Source organism: Haliaeetus albicilla, chromosome 4, assembly GCF_947461875.1.
Source record: "Haliaeetus albicilla chromosome 4, bHalAlb1.1, whole genome shotgun sequence".
NCBI lineage: Eukaryota > Metazoa > Chordata > Aves > Accipitriformes > Accipitridae > Haliaeetus > Haliaeetus albicilla.
Window position 1 is genome coordinate 44,481,605 of NC_091486.1, and position 17,947 is coordinate 44,499,551.

General features: G+C 40.8%; 1 protein-coding gene across 3 annotated transcripts in view; it reads right to left on the reverse strand.

The window, feature by feature from the left end:
- Positions 1-17,947, reverse strand: part of ADARB1 (adenosine deaminase RNA specific B1) — a 91,139-nt gene that overhangs the window by 45,939 nt on the left and 27,253 nt on the right. For all 3 annotated transcript variants that reach the window (XM_069782247.1, XM_069782245.1, XM_069782246.1), the window contains exon 3: positions 4,215-4,289. In XM_069782247.1, the coding sequence (XP_069638348.1) occupies positions 4,215-4,242 (28 nt within the window). In that variant the 5' untranslated portion in view covers positions 4,243-4,289. The remainder of the gene's footprint in view (positions 1-4,214; positions 4,290-17,947) is intronic.

A 17,947-nucleotide genomic window follows, 5' to 3' on the forward strand; every position in this document is an offset into this window, starting at 1 on the left:
ATCCTCACCTTGCCCAGCTCCCCACCTGTGACAGGGCCACCAGCAGACCCCAAGAGAGGGTATCAAACCAGAGCAAGGACACAGAGACCCTTTCCCAGGGCAGCCTCTCAGCCTGCAGGGAGCCACAGCTCTGGGCTGTCCCAGAGAGCGTGGCAGGGAGCCACCAATGGGTTTTCTTTTCCCCAGGAATTTTTCTAACTGCTTTTCAAGACCCCATAAACCCTTGGTATCCACAATGTCCTGAGCAATGCGTTTCACAATTTCATTTCACATTGCATTGAAAACATCTCCCATTGCTCGCTTTGAACCCCCATCTGCTAGTCTCACTTAATGCATCTATTGTTATTTGCTATTTTTTCAATTTGATGATTCTAATATTAAACACTCCGTGCTGCTCATGATTTTACAGATCTCTCTAGTATTGCAACCTTGTCATCCCTTCTCTATACTACAGGGCTCTAACTGTCCCTTGTCCTGAAGTCATCCTCTTCTTCTCACAGCAGTGGACCCACAGCTGGATGCACTGTATATTTGCTGTTCTTGATCTATTCTGCCGTCTTATTCACTCTGCTAATATGCTGGTTTACAGACTGTAAGACTTTGGGGAGTGTTCACTCATTCCAAGAGAATGAGGGAGGGCATCTTCACCCCTTGAAAGCTCTGGCTGATTCAGGATCCCATCACAGCTCAAGCTGGGAGCATCAGTACTCGAACAAAATTTTGTTGCTCTAAAGCAGAGGTCACAGCAGACATGGACCACCACTCCATGCATGTTCTAAAAACCAGCTTAGATAATTTCAAAGTCTATTGGTCTGATTTGGAAACCAGTATTAAGCCTTGTGCTGTCAGCATCACAGCTAAAATAAGGCAGGAAAATGAGAACTGTGAATGTTAAAACACCATTAGAAAGTATAAAGCATAGGAGAGAGCTGGCAAGAGAAAAAAATTACCATCTGAACTATAAAAAAATCTCTGGGTTCAGTAATGGATGCTCTTCGTTATCCTTTTTTTTCTTTTTTATTAAACTTCTATATGTTAACATCATATGTCTTCCTTCAGAAAGGTTACACAGTCTTGGTGTATCTCCTAACATACCCCAAAATCAAGAGGTTCAAAACCAGCCTAATCCTAGTTTTTAAATATACTTTCAAGTCTATGTGTTTTCCATTCTTTAAATAAGTTTTCAAGGAATGAATGCTTTAGAGAGCCCTTTGAGGTCCATCATGGCTGCTCTATATTCAACACTTTATAGTAGCTTTAATACAGATATAAACACTTGACAATGGGATCCCGTTTTCTTAAACATTAACGCTACCCATGATTTAAGAATAAGACATTTTTCATAAGACTAGTTTATTTTCTAGTCACTAAAGATCGTTGGCAGCTTTGACTAGAGATTTCACTGACATCTATAGAAGCTGCCTTGGTAAAAATCATAGCTGACAGTATCACATGCAGACAACTTCAGTGGAAGAAAAGTCCTGCCCCTGGAATCTTGTCTGAGAGGCTTACAAACCTGAGAGCACTCGAAGAAGGAAAGAGGCATAGGAAATTTTCATGCGAGTAAAGAAAGAAATCTGTCTGAGGGTGTTGGTTTATTTTTGGTTTTATTCTCTGTAACTAAAAAGTGTCTGTAATTAAGACACTTTATCCATTGGGGAACTTCCATTACCTGCTCGCTGAGAGACAACACTCCCCCTGCTCTGTCTGATCTAGAGCACACTTAATTAAATTTAGATGACTCTTAGCTGAACCGAAAGATGTTTCTAGCTACCCCTTACACTGCTGCTCTCATTTACTGGCCTGAGGAAATTCTAAACAAGTCATTTTTTCATAAAATACAGGCAGAAAAAACCCCATGTGATCTCTTCTGAGCACCTTTTCAGAAAAAGGGGGAAAATGATCAAAGAGAAAGGTCAGGATGGCCACATGCTAGTGTCCCAAGTGTTCTGCAAAATGCCCCACTTCTCCCTTGCCCATAAGGTAATCGATAAGGATAGGCAACAGGGTGAATTTACACCTAGCAAATCATTTATTTCTATTGTATTGATGCTTCCATGGGGCTCTGATTTGATGCTGAGATAATATGCAGATGGGCTGCAGACATAATATGCAGGGTATGCTGCAGACATACCCTCCATGCAAAGCAACAGAAAACCAAATAAAAACATTCCAAAAAAAAAAATCTTCCCCCATAGCTCTTGTAACATCTTCTCTATGTTCAAGGGATAAAGAAGGAAGACCTTAAAACTTGAAGTCTGAAACATTGTATTTTCTCAGGGATATTAATGTAACCTCATCACTGCCTTACATTTCAGCTGAACCAAACCAATTTTAATTCTGGCTTCTGCAGAGCAATTCAAGTTATGCAACTGCAAGCTACAAATATTGCATATGCCCACCTTCCTTTGCTGTTAAGATACTTCCCAAAAAGGAGTTACATAAAATAATAAAAAATTTAATAGGCAGCTTCTGCTATTGCACTTCACAATCTTAAGAGATATAAAAATACAGAAAGATAATTTTTTTTTAAAATCTTTGCACAAATCAAGGTGAAGAACTTGAGAATTTGAACTTTGATCCCCCTCCCCCCAGATCTGACAATTTAATATTTCAAATTCATTATATTTGTGTGGGCATACAGACACAGGAAGGTCTTCTTGCACCTTCTACTAACTGGGTTCATCCAAGCAGACATTGTTATCTGTAGCTCCCTTTCAAAAACATGGTACAGAAGACATCTCAAAACATACTTCTGGGAGACAACTGCAGTTATACAAATGCATGCCCCAAACCTGTAAGAACTCCATGGAGCCAGCCTCCTGACAAGACAAAAAGCTCAGTGAATGGTTTCCCATATTGATGCACTAACACACAAAAAAACCCCAGCAGCAGACAAATATTGAGTATTTTGCTTAAGGACACTTACAGGATGCCCCTGTAAAGAGATGATATTTTCTCCAGCTCAGGAAGGCACCTTTTATTTATGCTCTGATATTGAGATAAGGGGATGTTTTATCCAAAAAATTATCTTATGTGAATTATCCAATTACAGGTCTTAATTTTTTTAAGTCCTCCTTAGGGAGACCACTTTTAGAAATAGCTAAAGGATCCATCTGAAGTAATTTCTTTTATACCAAGGAAAAGAAAGTGTTAGCAAGCATATTCTAGTTGAGTTCACCGTTTCAGTTGAAGAAAAAAAGACCCATTCTAGTCCAGACAATATTTTTAGGTTGGGGTTTTCTTTCTGGGGGGTGGTGGTGCTTGTTGTTGGTCGTTTTTTTTTAAACCCAGTGATCTAACTCCTTTATCTCCCAATAAAAATGTTCTGTAACTCCTTCAGACTGAACTACAACTCTTCTGCTCCAAAGTCTCCTACATTGCTGGGCTTTGTCAGAGACACATTGGTTAGCCATTGTCACTTAGGGGGAAAATAAGCACATTTGTTATTATATCACATACAATTATTTACAGTCAGGCACAGCACATCAGCATAGCAGCAACAGAACCTTTCTCATTCACAAAAATGATAGCTGAAAGGCCAATAATAGTAAAAATATTTTTGTAATGTTTTAATGAGAATACTCTTCTCCACAGGTTATCAGATCTTAATTATACCACAGAGCTAGCAGCCTTGCAGCACTTTGCCAGTGTATGCATCAAAATTATCACTATATTTGACTGTTTTTGTGCTTCAATGCACTTTAATAATTCGGTATCTCAGGGTTGGAACAATCAGCATCTAATGAGAATAATCAGCCATGCAAGACCTGCAGGGAGCTCTTCTAGCTTCTCCTTTTGCTTTTCCTTCCTCCATTTCTGCCTTCCCTCATTTATTTTATACACTTCTACTCCATCTCCTTTGTCTCGCCCCTCCATTCTGACTGGTCCCTAACCCTTGGCACTGGCACTACCAGTATTCTCCTTCTCCATTGCTGGTTCAAAACAGGAAAGTACTTTGTTTGATTAGTCAGTTGTTGGAAGAAAAATGAGACACAAGGTATAACTAGACTAGAATATAACCACGTGTATTTAAAACACCTTTAATGCAAAAGCTCCAATTCAGTCTTCCATACCATATTTTAAAGCATACAAAGAAATAATTTTAATTTGTGCTTCCAAAGTTTCTTCGCAGTTGTCCCTGTACTTGTGAGAAAAAGTCACCTTCAGAAATTATTACATAGTTTATTACTGTGTAAATAAACACATCTTACTCATGTTTTCTTCATCGTCTACATCCATTGTGAAATATTTTTGCTGGTTTCTTGGCTGGCGGAGACTGCTTCTGTCTGGAAAAGAGAGAGTGGGATATTTAAGCTTTAAGGTACCAACATACAAGGTAAAGCATTAAATCTCCTTTAAAAGCAGCAGCCCGGGCACTGGCTTTGCTTTGAGCTGTCCATGGTTTTTGCTCAGTTTTCACAGAGTATTTCCCCGAAGTGCCTACTTCTGTAGCTGAGGTGCACACTGCAGAATTGCAAATTCGACAATGTTTGCAAGAATTTGGGTTTTTGTATGATGAACTACAATATTTTTTTTTGCCTGAAAGAGTATGTGAACTACTTTATCTCACTAGTATTTTTTTTTTTAACTCAAAAATAATGTCAAATCCACTCTGCAGGTTACCACAGAGACAATTCAAGCAGTCAAAGCACTGAAGATGCATTTTTTTACCCATCACCAAACTGATGAATGTCTGTTTGGTTTGGTTAAATCCTGACCCAAGAACCCTCCTAAAACAGAGATGATCATCGATGACTGAAAGATGTAGCCCCATATCAGGTGAAGGACAGAGTGGGTAATGTGACCCTCTCTCCTACGTGTCGATTTTCTTATTAACTGAAGTGTTGAGATGATATGACATATAGGTTATCTGGCTGTGAGGAAACAGATTTTTATTAACCACAGGGACTTTCATTTCATCAAGAAAGACTAATCTAAAGGTGAATATAAGCATCTAACATGCAAAATATGTAATCTACCTAGCATTTGGTTTGAAAGAAGGCAACACTTTTACCCAAATCAAAAGCACTAATTTAAGGATGGTGGGTTTTGTGGTTTGGTTTGGGTTTTTTTATTATTCCAGTTTGTTTTTTACTGAAAACTAAACAAGTACCTAATATCTGTTGCTTTCTAGGTAATTGCTCCAACCACATAATGCCACTAGTGCTCCAACACTGAACCCCTAAACCACACAGGGACTTACACTTTTAACAAAAGATCCATTATTACAGTGAGGAAAAAGTAGTGGAGCATTAACAGGCTTCGCATTCTTACACTGGAGTGGATCAAATAATGGAAATTTGGTTTGTACTTGCCAATCTGTTGAATTTTGTGCAGCTGCCTCTTAGCTTTTCTGAAGCATTGACAACTAAGTGTTGCGCTTTCTATGTTCTGCATTGCAATTTTTTTTTTAATATAATGCACTCATTTTCTGCTGATTCTTTACCACAACTAAAGTGAAAAAGTACCTGAAGAAAGTAAAGTCCAGTACAAATGCAAAATCATTCTGTGATAATCTAGTCTCGTGTAACATCTGTAAACTTTGATTCCTTTTGGTGACAGATTAAATTAAGACTGAAGTCCTACTTTTAAATGCATCTTTGATTCTACTCCAAAACTATTACAGATAGGTCACAGAAATCACAGGGCAAAACTTCAACCTACTTTTGTTATTTCGAATACTACAGTTACCTCCCAGCAGAGTTTCAGTCTTTTATTTAGCTTACTTTTACCATAGACAGCATAAATTCTAATTATCTGTGGACATTTTACTTACACTGTACATATCTTAAAAGTTAACAATTGCATGGATGCTTGTGGGTAAGTGTTCAGGATACTGAGGACTCGGCAGAACAAGCAATACCTGATTCAGCCTGAGGCTGTGGTCACATACACCAGATCAGATGAGGGAACTGATTCTCGCTGCTGGTATATTGCTACTGGTACGAGCAAAAATACCTGGGTGCCACGGCTGGGAAGAAGAGAGGCACGGTGATGTCTTAAGAGGATACTGCCAGGAATGGTAACGCCTTGTGAAACCAAGGGCTGAGGCTGCAGCTGGAAGGGATGGGGAGATCAGGGCAGGAAGCAAAGGTCGTTTGTGCCTTCAAAAATGTGGGAACACTGGAAGGTAGGTGGCATAAAAGATGATGCTTGGTTTCATGCCGCTGTATGGGCTGGCACAATTTATAGCACTGAAGTATTTGCTCTATTATATTACATTTTGCCCTTCCCTCAGCAAGGACACACATCTGTGTCTCTCATCCAGCTGCCAATGTCAAATACTTAGGAACTTCAATGCTTTGAGACTTCTTTAAGTGTCAGCACTGGTGTAAGACAACAGAGTCAAAAGTTATCAACAAGAGGAGCCACATAAACCAACATGGTCACTTGATAAGGTTGACACAGTAAAATCAACACTCATTTTAACATAGCCAAATGCCTGCTCCATAACAATGAATTTGTTCCGTCTCTCTTCCCACCTCTTGCGGGAAAATCTAGCTTTAATTCCACTCTACATTAAAACTGTGGTCAGCTTTATCTAGTAAACAAAAGGCAGAACTTTGCACTGATGTTGTTCTTAATGCATAGATTGCACACTATAGTAATCCGAGTGCATAATATGGAATTACCAAGTTTTGCGAACAGAAACTAGGTATTCCGCCCCTATTTATTTTTTAGTAGACACTTCATCCAAAGCATGCAAAAGCATGGTGCAAATCCAGAGTCCAGGCCTAAATGCCAAACATAATGAACTACACTGTTCTGCTCTGCTCTTTTTTAAGTCAATTCGCTTTTACCTTTGCTAACACAAGAAGAAAAAAAAAAATCCCACAAAAACTTCCATCCAAGAATGAAAGATATGTAGGAATACAGAAACATACAATACAGCTAATTACTCGACAGCAGTATAACCCATGGGGATGATGCAGGTGCAGCCCTTCACCATGACCACAGCCACAGAAGCAGCTCTAACCACCCCTGTAGTCCAAACAGCTGGCTGAACCACTGATCTACTGATGAACACATTCAAACTTCATCACTGATCTGCCAGGAGATGACTTAGGGACAGGATCACTGCATGACTTGCCCAGTGAAACTCTCACTTCAAAAACAGGTTTTTGTAAAACTGCAACCACTGACACATAGGCGATTAAAATGTAAATGTTAAACATGTATATCAGAAACATCAAGAAACTTGTAGTCCAAAACCAAATATCAGAAACTGGGAAATGCAGAATGACATTAAAATATACATATAGATGAGCAAGACTGCAACTTCAATATCTGTTCTAAATACTGTTATTCAGTAATTTAGAACAATTAAATCTGTTTATCCCCAACTAAACAAATCCTCAGCACACTACTATTTGCAATCTTTACAGCTTACTTTTCACAGCAGGAGCTAAGCAGCCCTTACTGAAAATGTTAAATGTGCCTTTAGCATTCATTACACTAATTAACGCTATGCCTCTAATAGTAGAATGAGAAAGAAATATATCTCTATGTTTGTCATCACTTCACAGTTTCAAAAACAAAGCCCACATGCCTGCTGATATCCTGAATTTCCTACCACCACTGCAAAATGTTTATGATCATCCCAGTTTGTGACCTGAACGCGTGTCTTTGCTCAGGCAAGACAATTCCTTTTCACTGTCCAACCCTGTCTGGAGAAGGCACCGATTTAAGTAACTAAGAGGATTCTGCACAAACAGGGAGGAGAGGCAATGACAAAAGATGCAAAACCACACTTTTGAGCACAATGAAGCTGTTCAGATTCCCCTCTAGCCAGACAGCATAAATTCAAGCAGATCGTAAAAATATGACAATTAAGCAGTAAAACTCCCTGCTGATTTTGTCACCAGCAGTGCAGAATTTCAAGGGGCACAGAGCTAAAATACTTGACCCACGCATACTGCTTCTCCTGAGACTCCCAGGAGCACCTAAAACAAATGACAGAATTTCCACAACTGTTTTGTTTTCTTTTTTTAAATCCAAAGACTGTACAAAATGACTATGTAAACTCCATCTTACATGCATCAAAGCTTTAGGTAAACTGTGGGTTTCAGAGTGGTAATCGGTCTTCCGTGCCCCTATCATCACTAATCTTGTTTGTGTACCACAACCTCTCCGCTGGTCCATAACAACTCCTGTTTTCCAGGTAACATGTGCATATTCAAAGAGCTTCTTAGACCATCACTTCCAGCTTGGGTACACGTACATGCACTCATCCTCTATGCAGCAGGTTGCTTTCCTTCCTCCATGCTTTTTGCTTTGCAGAAAACTTGTGCGGCTCTTCATGCCCAGCCCAGCTCCATCACTACTCCCCATACGGCTGTGAGACCAGTTTGAACTTCATGCCACAAAGACATCAGCTGTGACTGTCCCACCAGGCTTTCGTGTGAGCACTATCACACCAGGAATGAGCTCCCTGTAAGTCCCCAGAAAGCTATAGTATTATCCTCTCAAATCCCACCCCAAAGCTCTCTCCTGCTGCAATGCCCAACAGTCCCAGAAACTGCTACCGAGGAGCAGGTCTGTGAGCCCACATCTCATTGCAATGCCACTTAACGTACCATTTATGTTTCCTCCCACACCACTAAAACTGATAGGCTTCAGCCCCTAGGATACTCAGGCCTTGTTTGACACAGCATGAGACAGCTCCAACCACAGCGCAGATCCCTTCAGCATCAGAGGATGGCTGACATACTTTGGGTGGGCTATTCCTCGTCTAAACTAAAATACTCATAATGACCTGAGGGGGATGCAGAGTTTCCCATCACGTTTTACCCCAGCTGCAGGCTACAGCAGCCACAATCCTGGCTACTTCACTTCAGGCTGGCTAGCAGAGCCCCTGTCTCGTGACAGCATCTGTCCCAGTGCAATAATGGGGGAACAAACCAACCAGTAAATGAAGTTGCCATAAACTGGTGTGTTTTACTAAGCAGAGTAAAACAAACAAGTCACCTCAATCTTCATTTAGATAGAGTTTACGGAGTCAGAAAAGCCTTTCAAACATACAAGTGGGAGCTGATCAGAGTTCCCTTTCTTTCTGACTTCAACAGCCTCTGGATTTTATCCATAATACACCCTGCTGTGCTGAATGGGGCAGCAGAGCCGCCGCTACTGCTTAATACTGAAAGAATTACCAGCCTTTTCACTGCAAGCGATCGTGTTGCTATGCTAGTGTGTTAAGCTGAACAAGAAATTGCAAGTGTCTGTATTATTTAATGTTGGCAAGTATGTGTTTTATTGCCTTTCTTGCAGTACCGCCTGTCCCCAGACCCACTGTCAGCCTGTCCCTAGACCCACTATCACCAGGGCCTGGAGCAGCAATGCTTGCATCAATCCCAAGTACGCAAGTGTCAGCAATAACCGACAAAAACCAGAAATACTTACCAAGGAACAAGGGATGAGTGAGAGAACCGGGAAGGGAAAACAGTTATTTTCCAGAGAAAGTCAAAAGAAATGCCTAGAGCTTGGAGACAACTACTTTCACGTAGGATGTGGATGCCCAAGGGCGCAGCGGCAGGAAAGGAGGACAGGACGCCTAGGCACTGCACTTCGCTTTTTGTTGCAGTGCTACACAAATGAAGAGCTGGAGACACCAAGCTGTTGAGATTTCCCCAGTCCCAGCTGGGAAGCAACAGACTTTGGAAAGAAGACACCACTTCAGAAAATCTGAGACATTGTCCTGCTGCATACTCTGAACATGAACACAACATATTCAAGAAGACCTCTGCCACCAGTTGGGCTCTCTGCAACGCAGCAGCTCAAGGCAGTCTACCATCAGACAGGCAGGATCGCACCCCTGTCTGATCCAGGTCCCCGCAAGAGCTGGAAATGCCTGGCTCATCAATTTTTAATGACAAAGTGTGCTATGCTTCCACTGCAGCAGTGCCAGCTTGGGCATCTGTCTCACACCTGGTCACCATCCTCGCTAAAGCAGATGGACAGAGGGAGGGGAGAGGATCATGCAAATCACATAAGCTTTTTTCACTTAAAGAGATTAGAAATTCGAGTAGAACTTTTGCTAAACGGGCTACTTTTATTTGCTCTACAAAAGCAGCTTAAATTTACTTTCCTGTTACCACAGAGAAAGCCCAATTCCAATCCTAATTAACTCTGTACTATCAATAAGGCTATAACTCTTGGCATACTGATATTACCATCAGCCAGATTATCTATTATGTATATTATGGACAGTATTATGCACAGTTATGTATAGCAGTTAAGAGGAAATATTTCTCTACGGTAACAGAAACAGCAACACTCATTCCGTGTAGATACACAGCTCAGATACCACAGTCAATATATAATTAAAATCCAGCTATGCCTGAAAAGTATAAAAATTGTGTTTATGAAAGGTGAAATCTTTTTGTGGGCTACAAAAAGCAATGTCTACGCATTATCATGAAAGCACTGGTATTTTATTTTATCATGATGATGCATATTTCATGACAACAAAGAATGGACCAATAAGGCATTTTGGAATCAGACTCAAACTCCAACATCTCCATAGCGTGACCAGACTGTTGTATGATATGCTGAATTTGGGAAAGGGATGCTCACTTGTTTTCAAACTACCCCTGCCAGTACTGTATATTGTACATGTGCACACAGTACATCATGTAAACTCTATGTACTTACTAACCACATTTGGGGTTTTAAAACATATAACTGAAGCGAGTGTGAAGACTTAATACACTTTCCATTGAACGGATTAGCAAAGACAACAAAACCAAAGTGATAAATAATATTTTTTATTAATTATTAATTGAAACCAAAGTATATTTATTATTTAAAAAGCAAGCATTTCAAATATGTTTGAAAAAAGGTGAGACGCTACTAAAAGTTCTGTGTTTCAAAAGATGTTATGTTTTCCAAGCTTGTGGGTATCAGTTCAGGATAAATTTTCCTTGAAAATAAATTAATTCATTATTAGAGAAAGGACCTGGAAAGCTGTTGAAAAATTAATTTTCCTTTTGAGTAAAGATGCTTTTCAGAATTATTTACTTCAATGTGTATGAAACAGTAAAATAAAATGCTCCCAAAGACAATAAAATGCTTTAAAGGATTTAGGTAGTTGAGGTATTCCTAAAGACCACAGGTAGCTTCACATCAATTTTAAAAAGTCCACACCACCACCACATATATGTAACTGAATAAAGACTAAAAGTGTGAGCAGGTGGCTGAGAAATTCTTATCTGTGCAATTATCACGGCACCAGGCCAGAGAGATTTTGGGAGAGTGAGAGCTGATGCAAGTGTCAGGTCCAAGCCAGAATTAGAAGAAAAATAGGAAGAGGGTACCTCTCCTTTTGATTTATCGCCCTCAGAAGCATGATGCCCAGCGGTGTTCATCCCTCACAGCCCAGATGGAGTGTCACCACTGTCCTAACAAACCCAATTTTCAAAACTCACATTTGCTGCTGCCTGAACTTGGAGAGAGGGTAGGAAAGCGAGCCAAGCCTGCAGCACAAGCTGGGCAGCTGGCACAGCAGCCGCCTTGGTCTGTGCTGTTACTCAGATGTTGCTTAAAGCTTAAGTATTTATTAAGATAAGCTTTTACATGGCTGTTGACTCTAAACACAAGTCCTGTTGCTTTGCTAGTGTCATGGCTTAAGCCCAGACAGCACCTAGGCACCAGGCAGCCGCTCACTTACTCCTCCCCACTCCCAATGGGATGGGGAGGAGAATCGGAAAAGAAGTAGAACTCGTGGGTTGAGATAAGAACAATTTAGTAACTAAAGTAAAAGAAAATGTAACACTAACACTAATAATAATAAAAAATATAATAATAACAGTAATGAAAATGAATAAAATAAAACAAAACAAACAAGAGAAAACAAGTGATGCACAATGCAATTGCTCGCCACCAGCTAACTGATGCCCGAGCAGCAATCCGTCCCTCCCGGCCAACTCCTCCCAGTTATATACTGAGCATGACATCCTATGGTATGGAATATCCCTTTGGGTAGTTCAGGTCAGCTGTCCTGGCCATGCTCCCTGCCAGCTTCTTGAATACCTGCTTGCTGGCAGAGCATGGGAAACAGAAAAATCCTTAACTTAGGATAAGTGCTACTTAGCAACAACTAAGAATTCAGTATGTTATCAACATTATTCTCATACTAAATCCAAACCACACTGTGCCAGCTACTAAGAAGAAAATTAACTCTCTCCCAGCTGAAACCAGGACAGCTAGGTAGGCTCAGACCTTGCTTAATTTTTCCATTAGTTTTAGCCTTGGTGACTATTTTTGAAGCACAGTATGAAGGGACATTTCCCCCCCCCCAGAAAAAAGAAAACCAACAAATAACCAATGTTCTTACTGAAGTAGTAGAGCTGCTAAGGAAACATTTTACTGTACTGCCACATTTGCATTATATAGCATCAGCATAACTCCAGTGTAAAATGAGGAAATTAGTTGACTGTAATCAACATGACTTGTAAATAATTGTCACCTTATTTAGCACATCAAACTGGCTCCAGTTACCCCTGCAGCACCACTGAGTGCTCAAGGACAAAAGACTTGGACAATTCCTGTTTGAATTACTACAGACATGATCAGTGAGCTACCTGAACCGAGCCAGAGGCAAGAAATGCTGCACAGCTGCCTCACGCTGCCATGGCAGGGATAAACCCTCCTGAGGAGCTGGGTTATCAGTCTGGGCTCAGCACCATGTCCCCACAGCTGAACGTCCTGTTCCTCCTGCCTAAAGTAGAGGAAAAGGAAGCTCCTGTCTGCTAAAAGCATAGGTAAACAGGAACTCCAGTTGCATAAATATTTGTATAAATCAATGTAGACCATTGGTGGCATTACTGAAGTTTATAAGAGACAGAATTTAGACAGTTGTTTGTTTGGCTTTTTTAATTTAAATAAGTGTGCTACACAGATTTTGGAAGCATCAGTTAAGACAAACAGCCAGGAAGAAGGACAGTTGACAGAACAGCTGTAAGGCACGTAAGAGATGCAATGCTAGAGTAATAAGTAATGCAGCCAAATGACACTAAGCTGTCTGTCCACATTTTCTAATGAAGCGCTTGCATCCTTCTAAGGTTTAACCATATGTGTTTAAGAGTTAGTCTAAATACATTCTTGGTGTATAATGAATAACCACATTTTTTCCCAATCCTTTCCGTATTAAAAAATACACTTGAGAAAAGTAAGCAGTGCTCAGCACTTTCCTCCAGCACCCAGGACTGCACTAGTGGATTACCTCTGTGATGCTCTCCTCACTGACCTGCTCTTTTGCAGAAGTCACCTAGCACAGACCACAGGCTAGTAAGCCCATGCTTGCCCATGCTTTGGTTCCCTACATGTTTTGCTGCAGGCACCGAAAGTCACCTTGCATGGAATGGAAGGGGTTCAGGAGAGCATATGGGGTGGGATTCTGCCACCTACATGATCCCATCACTACATTTCAACTCAACAACGCACATTCCCACTGCATACAAAGCCGTGTGCATGCCATCTTCCCAGGCAGGGAAGAGCTAGAAAAAGAACTACTAACATATATATAATATTTTACTATACTAACAGATACAGATTCTTGGTTCATGGACTCCACATACATCCATAGACTCCTCCCTTTACTTGGCAAACAATGGCTCAACTGACCTAGACTGATCCTACTTGACCTTACTCTAAAACTGTCCTACCAAGGCTAGGATCTGACTTTGATGCCTAAAGCAAGGAATAAAGTACACTTGAAGTCCCTCTTAGAGCACCTTGGGTAGGAAGCTATGCTGGGAAGCTGTGTATTTTTCATTACGACTCCCCTATCCCAAGCACATCACTAGAGCAAGAAGACTGTGCATTTTATAGAAGTAACACATCGCTGATTTCCATTACAACTAACTTCTAACAACCACGCCCGTAAAGTCAAAAACACTTTGAAGAGAATGAATTAGATATACTTATTAATGAAGTCCAAATAATATCTACTTTTCCTGGTGAATAAAATTCAAACAGTACATATAACGTGTAGGGGACAGTACTTAGCTGGGGCAGAGAGAATGAACTTCTCAGCACTTTTTATACACATATTAATTAGGAGAATAATCTTCCAAACTTGCTCCCATTGTAGTCCATGGATTATTCCCCCCCCCCCCCACTTGGCTTCCAGAGCTACAGGATTAGGTAATAAAAAACCCAAGATTTTTAAAAGCCTTTCCAAATACAGTAGGACCCACGTATGCTTCCAGAAATTGGGGGTAGATTTTTTTTGGAAAAAGGACTCTGAACACAGGCTGCTCACTACAGAAAAGAGCTTCCTCTCTTGCCAAGGCATGTTTGATTACTTCTGAAATCATTAATAATTCAGTTATCATTGCACTATGAAGAAGGAACAGCATTTTTGACACCTTTGACCTTCCAAACTTTTATTCGAGCTGCTTTCATAATGCAGCGAAACTGCAATAATAAACTCATTCGCTGCCTATAAATAATCCATTTAGCAACAGACATCCAGAAACCTCTTGGGTCCTACAGGCGCAAAGTCTCCGCACTGCTTCAGCATCGAGATTGGGTAATCGTTGGTGGCATCTGAGCAAGGACAGCTTCCAAAAGGACTCCACTGAAGTCATGTATTTGCCTCGGACAGCAGTTGTGAATAAACTCTCAAGTTTTGTTCCTAAAAACCTGTTTGGGGATAAGTGCCACAACTACAGTAACACTCTCCCAGAGCACTGGAAAAATTTATATTTTTGGAAAAAAAAAAAAAAAGAATAAAGGAAAAAGTTTAAATGCTGCTCAGAGATTTACAGAGCTTTCAAAAATAACAATAAAGAATAATTGACATAAATATTAGTTAACTGATTCGGGTCAGTGCATATGCAGCATGTTGTATGTGGAACAGGACTGTAGAGAAAGCCTGCTCCTTGGCTACATGAACCGCCTTCTCTCAGGTATACTGCTAAAATAAATTCAGGTTTCAACTGTACTATGCTGGTGTAGTAGAGGGGATTTTTGCTCTTAACATGGAGCGACAAACCAAAGTCCAGCTGTTAGCTAAATACACTCACCGAAGCCAAGTGATTCTGCATAGCAGCACACCCTGCAATATTTAGACTGCAAGCAGTACTGCAAAAAACTTTCCTTTTCTAAATGCATTACATGCCAAACAGGAAAGCGACATCTAAATGTATGCTAATTTAAGTGGAGTCATGAAAAAGTACAGTATATTTACACGTCTAACCCTCTCCTGGTTTTGAAGTCTCTATTTCCCACAGAGTATTTCCAAAGATAGGAAGAACACCAGAAATACTTCAAAATGTAGTAGCCTAAACAACAGTATTCACTTTTATTTTCCCAAGAGACTACTGGAAAGATTTTTAACTAAATGTTGGCTTTATCAAGTACATATTGCACAAGTACAAAGAGAGATACAACTTTTGTTTCTTTTGTTTGAATATTCTGTATATTTACTACACAAAAAAAAAAGTTGTGGAGGACCCTTTTAACAGCTATCTTGGCTTATCCTCATCATTGAGGAAAAACTAGGTATACCCCGAAAGCAAAATTTAGCGGCTACCCAATGTTTTATGTTAACAGAGAATGGCATATACGCAAAAAAGCATAACCTGACAGGTGAAACAAAACTCTTATTAGAAGCAAGTAAAAGTCAGAAAGCTGCAGCTTTAGAGAAGTTTCATATTTACTAAAAACTACTCTCCTTCTGAACTTTGAAAGCTAAGTAAAATAAAATGTTGGGGGATATTTTGAACAGGATCCTTAACTCTATAAATCCAAACTGAAAACACTGAAGTTGCACTTAGCAATGAAGGTTCAAACTTCACCTGAAAACTTCCATGTTTATGACCCCTCCCCCCAGTGCTTTGTTTCAACCCTACAGCAATTAAAACACTACCTTTCCGTTCCGATCGTTTCTTCCTCCTCCGTTTACAGTGCCGGCGGACCGCGCTGAAGAGGGTCCCCATGCCGAGAGCCGTGGCTATAAGAGATGCCATGCACACACCTACAGTCCACCACCACCAGCCCCCTCCCAACGAGGCAGCGATGTATTCCCGAAAGGAGGGTTACCCCTGCCTTGCTTTGCACTCTCTTCACCTAGCCGAGGCCCGTTCCTCAAACTGCAAGATGCATCGATGCACGGTCCGATGAACAAAGATGAACGAACGCTGCAGCTCATCCCTACCCGCCGCAAGAGGCACATGTGACAATTAACCCTTTGGTAAGTGAAAGGGGCAAAGAAGGACAGTTTGCCTAGAAGGACGTTATTGAAGACATCCTCACTACAGGCTGTGGAAAAGCAAATTTATTTTTATTTTGTTATTAAAAAAAGAGGGCAACTCTGGTGTGGCTTCAGCCTTATACATATCTCAGAAACAAGGATAGACATAAGCAAGGAAATGTTTATACATCCTAGTGCATGAAACCAAGATGCCTTCAGCATCTTGTATAATTGTTTCTCATGTTCTTAGGTATGTATTTCATACATTGCCTAGAAAAGCACAAAATATATTTGTGAAAAGCAGGAATACAAAAATATGCAAATCTCAAAGAGCAATGTTTCAGTCACACATTTTCCATACGAGGGTTTGTATGCCACATCTGACCGAGAGACTTTCCAATGTCAACATTAACAGTAACATCTTCCAGCCTTTTCATAAACAAAAAAGCAACATGTGACATTGTGGGATAATGTGATATTACCCTGTTCCCCCAATACGAGCAAGCAACCAAACACACGCTCATCCTGTGGATCCTATGGATGAGCAGCACAGACTGGGGGTTGCAGCTATCCTTTAATCCTACTTGCAGATTAAACCTTGCAGGACAAAAAAAGAATCTTCAGCAGGTGATGTTTGGAGGTGCAAGCTCCACAGGTTTCCTCAGTGTTACTAGAGTGAGGAAGACTTCTCTGACAAGTCACCTCCGCCTGCTCTCAGACCTTCATTTCTCAGTATAGCAGGCCTTGGCTCTTTGGAAGACAGCACACAATCAAATCTGGATAAACTCTGGTAGATGATTTACATGGACCATCATATTTTGACAACTAGCCAGGCCGGCATTTTTTGAAAAGCATTGCCACTACCATCTTAAATGAGCAGTACTTCACTAGCAATAACGAACACACTCAAGCTCACCACTGGGATTGGGTTGACCTGCTAACAAGGAGCCCTACCTCTCCACCTCCAGTTCCCTCTGCTGGCACTTCCAGATCCCAGGTACCAGCTTTTTTATCTCCAGTCTGTGATGGAAAGCTTCTGAGACTGAGTTAATTTGTTGACTGAAATTACTTCTGCAGGAAGCCTATGTGCTAAGGGCTGCAAACCTCCCCACTTCAGGGGAGATGAAGTCTACTTCAGCATCTATGTTAATGGACACTAATTCACCGAGGATGAAGAAATAGCAACAGGACCATTTGTGCTCAGTTTTTACACAATTTAAAAAGAAGAACCTGCCATGGTGGAACAAGCCATCAATGCCATGGTCATGCTACCACGTGTTCACCACCCATCCAAGCCCACGAGGAAATGCCATCATCATCTAAGACCAACTCCCCAAACCAGTCTTCCCTGGAGCAATAAGGTGTGATCTTCCTTTGTAGCAGACATAAGGTCAAGCATTTTCTTATGCTTCTAGCATCTCTCCTTCCTTTGCTAAATACTGCCAGCTTGGGCTCACAGACCAGAGGATGCTGGATTAACATGCTCTGGATTAACACAGCAACATCATTTCCCCCTTCATGGAAACAAAAAATAGCTTAATTTAAGGGGTCTGACATCAGGCCCTGCAATGCTACATCCCAACAGGTCTATGCAATCACAGCAAGATTAAGGAGGACACCAAGGAAACCCCAGGGAAGCCCACAGCTCCGGTGTCCACAGCATGGGCACTGGCTGCGCATTGACAGAGCACTTTCCCATCTGACCAGACCTAATTCATGATTGAAGTTAGCTGTTCTGTGCCTCACTAA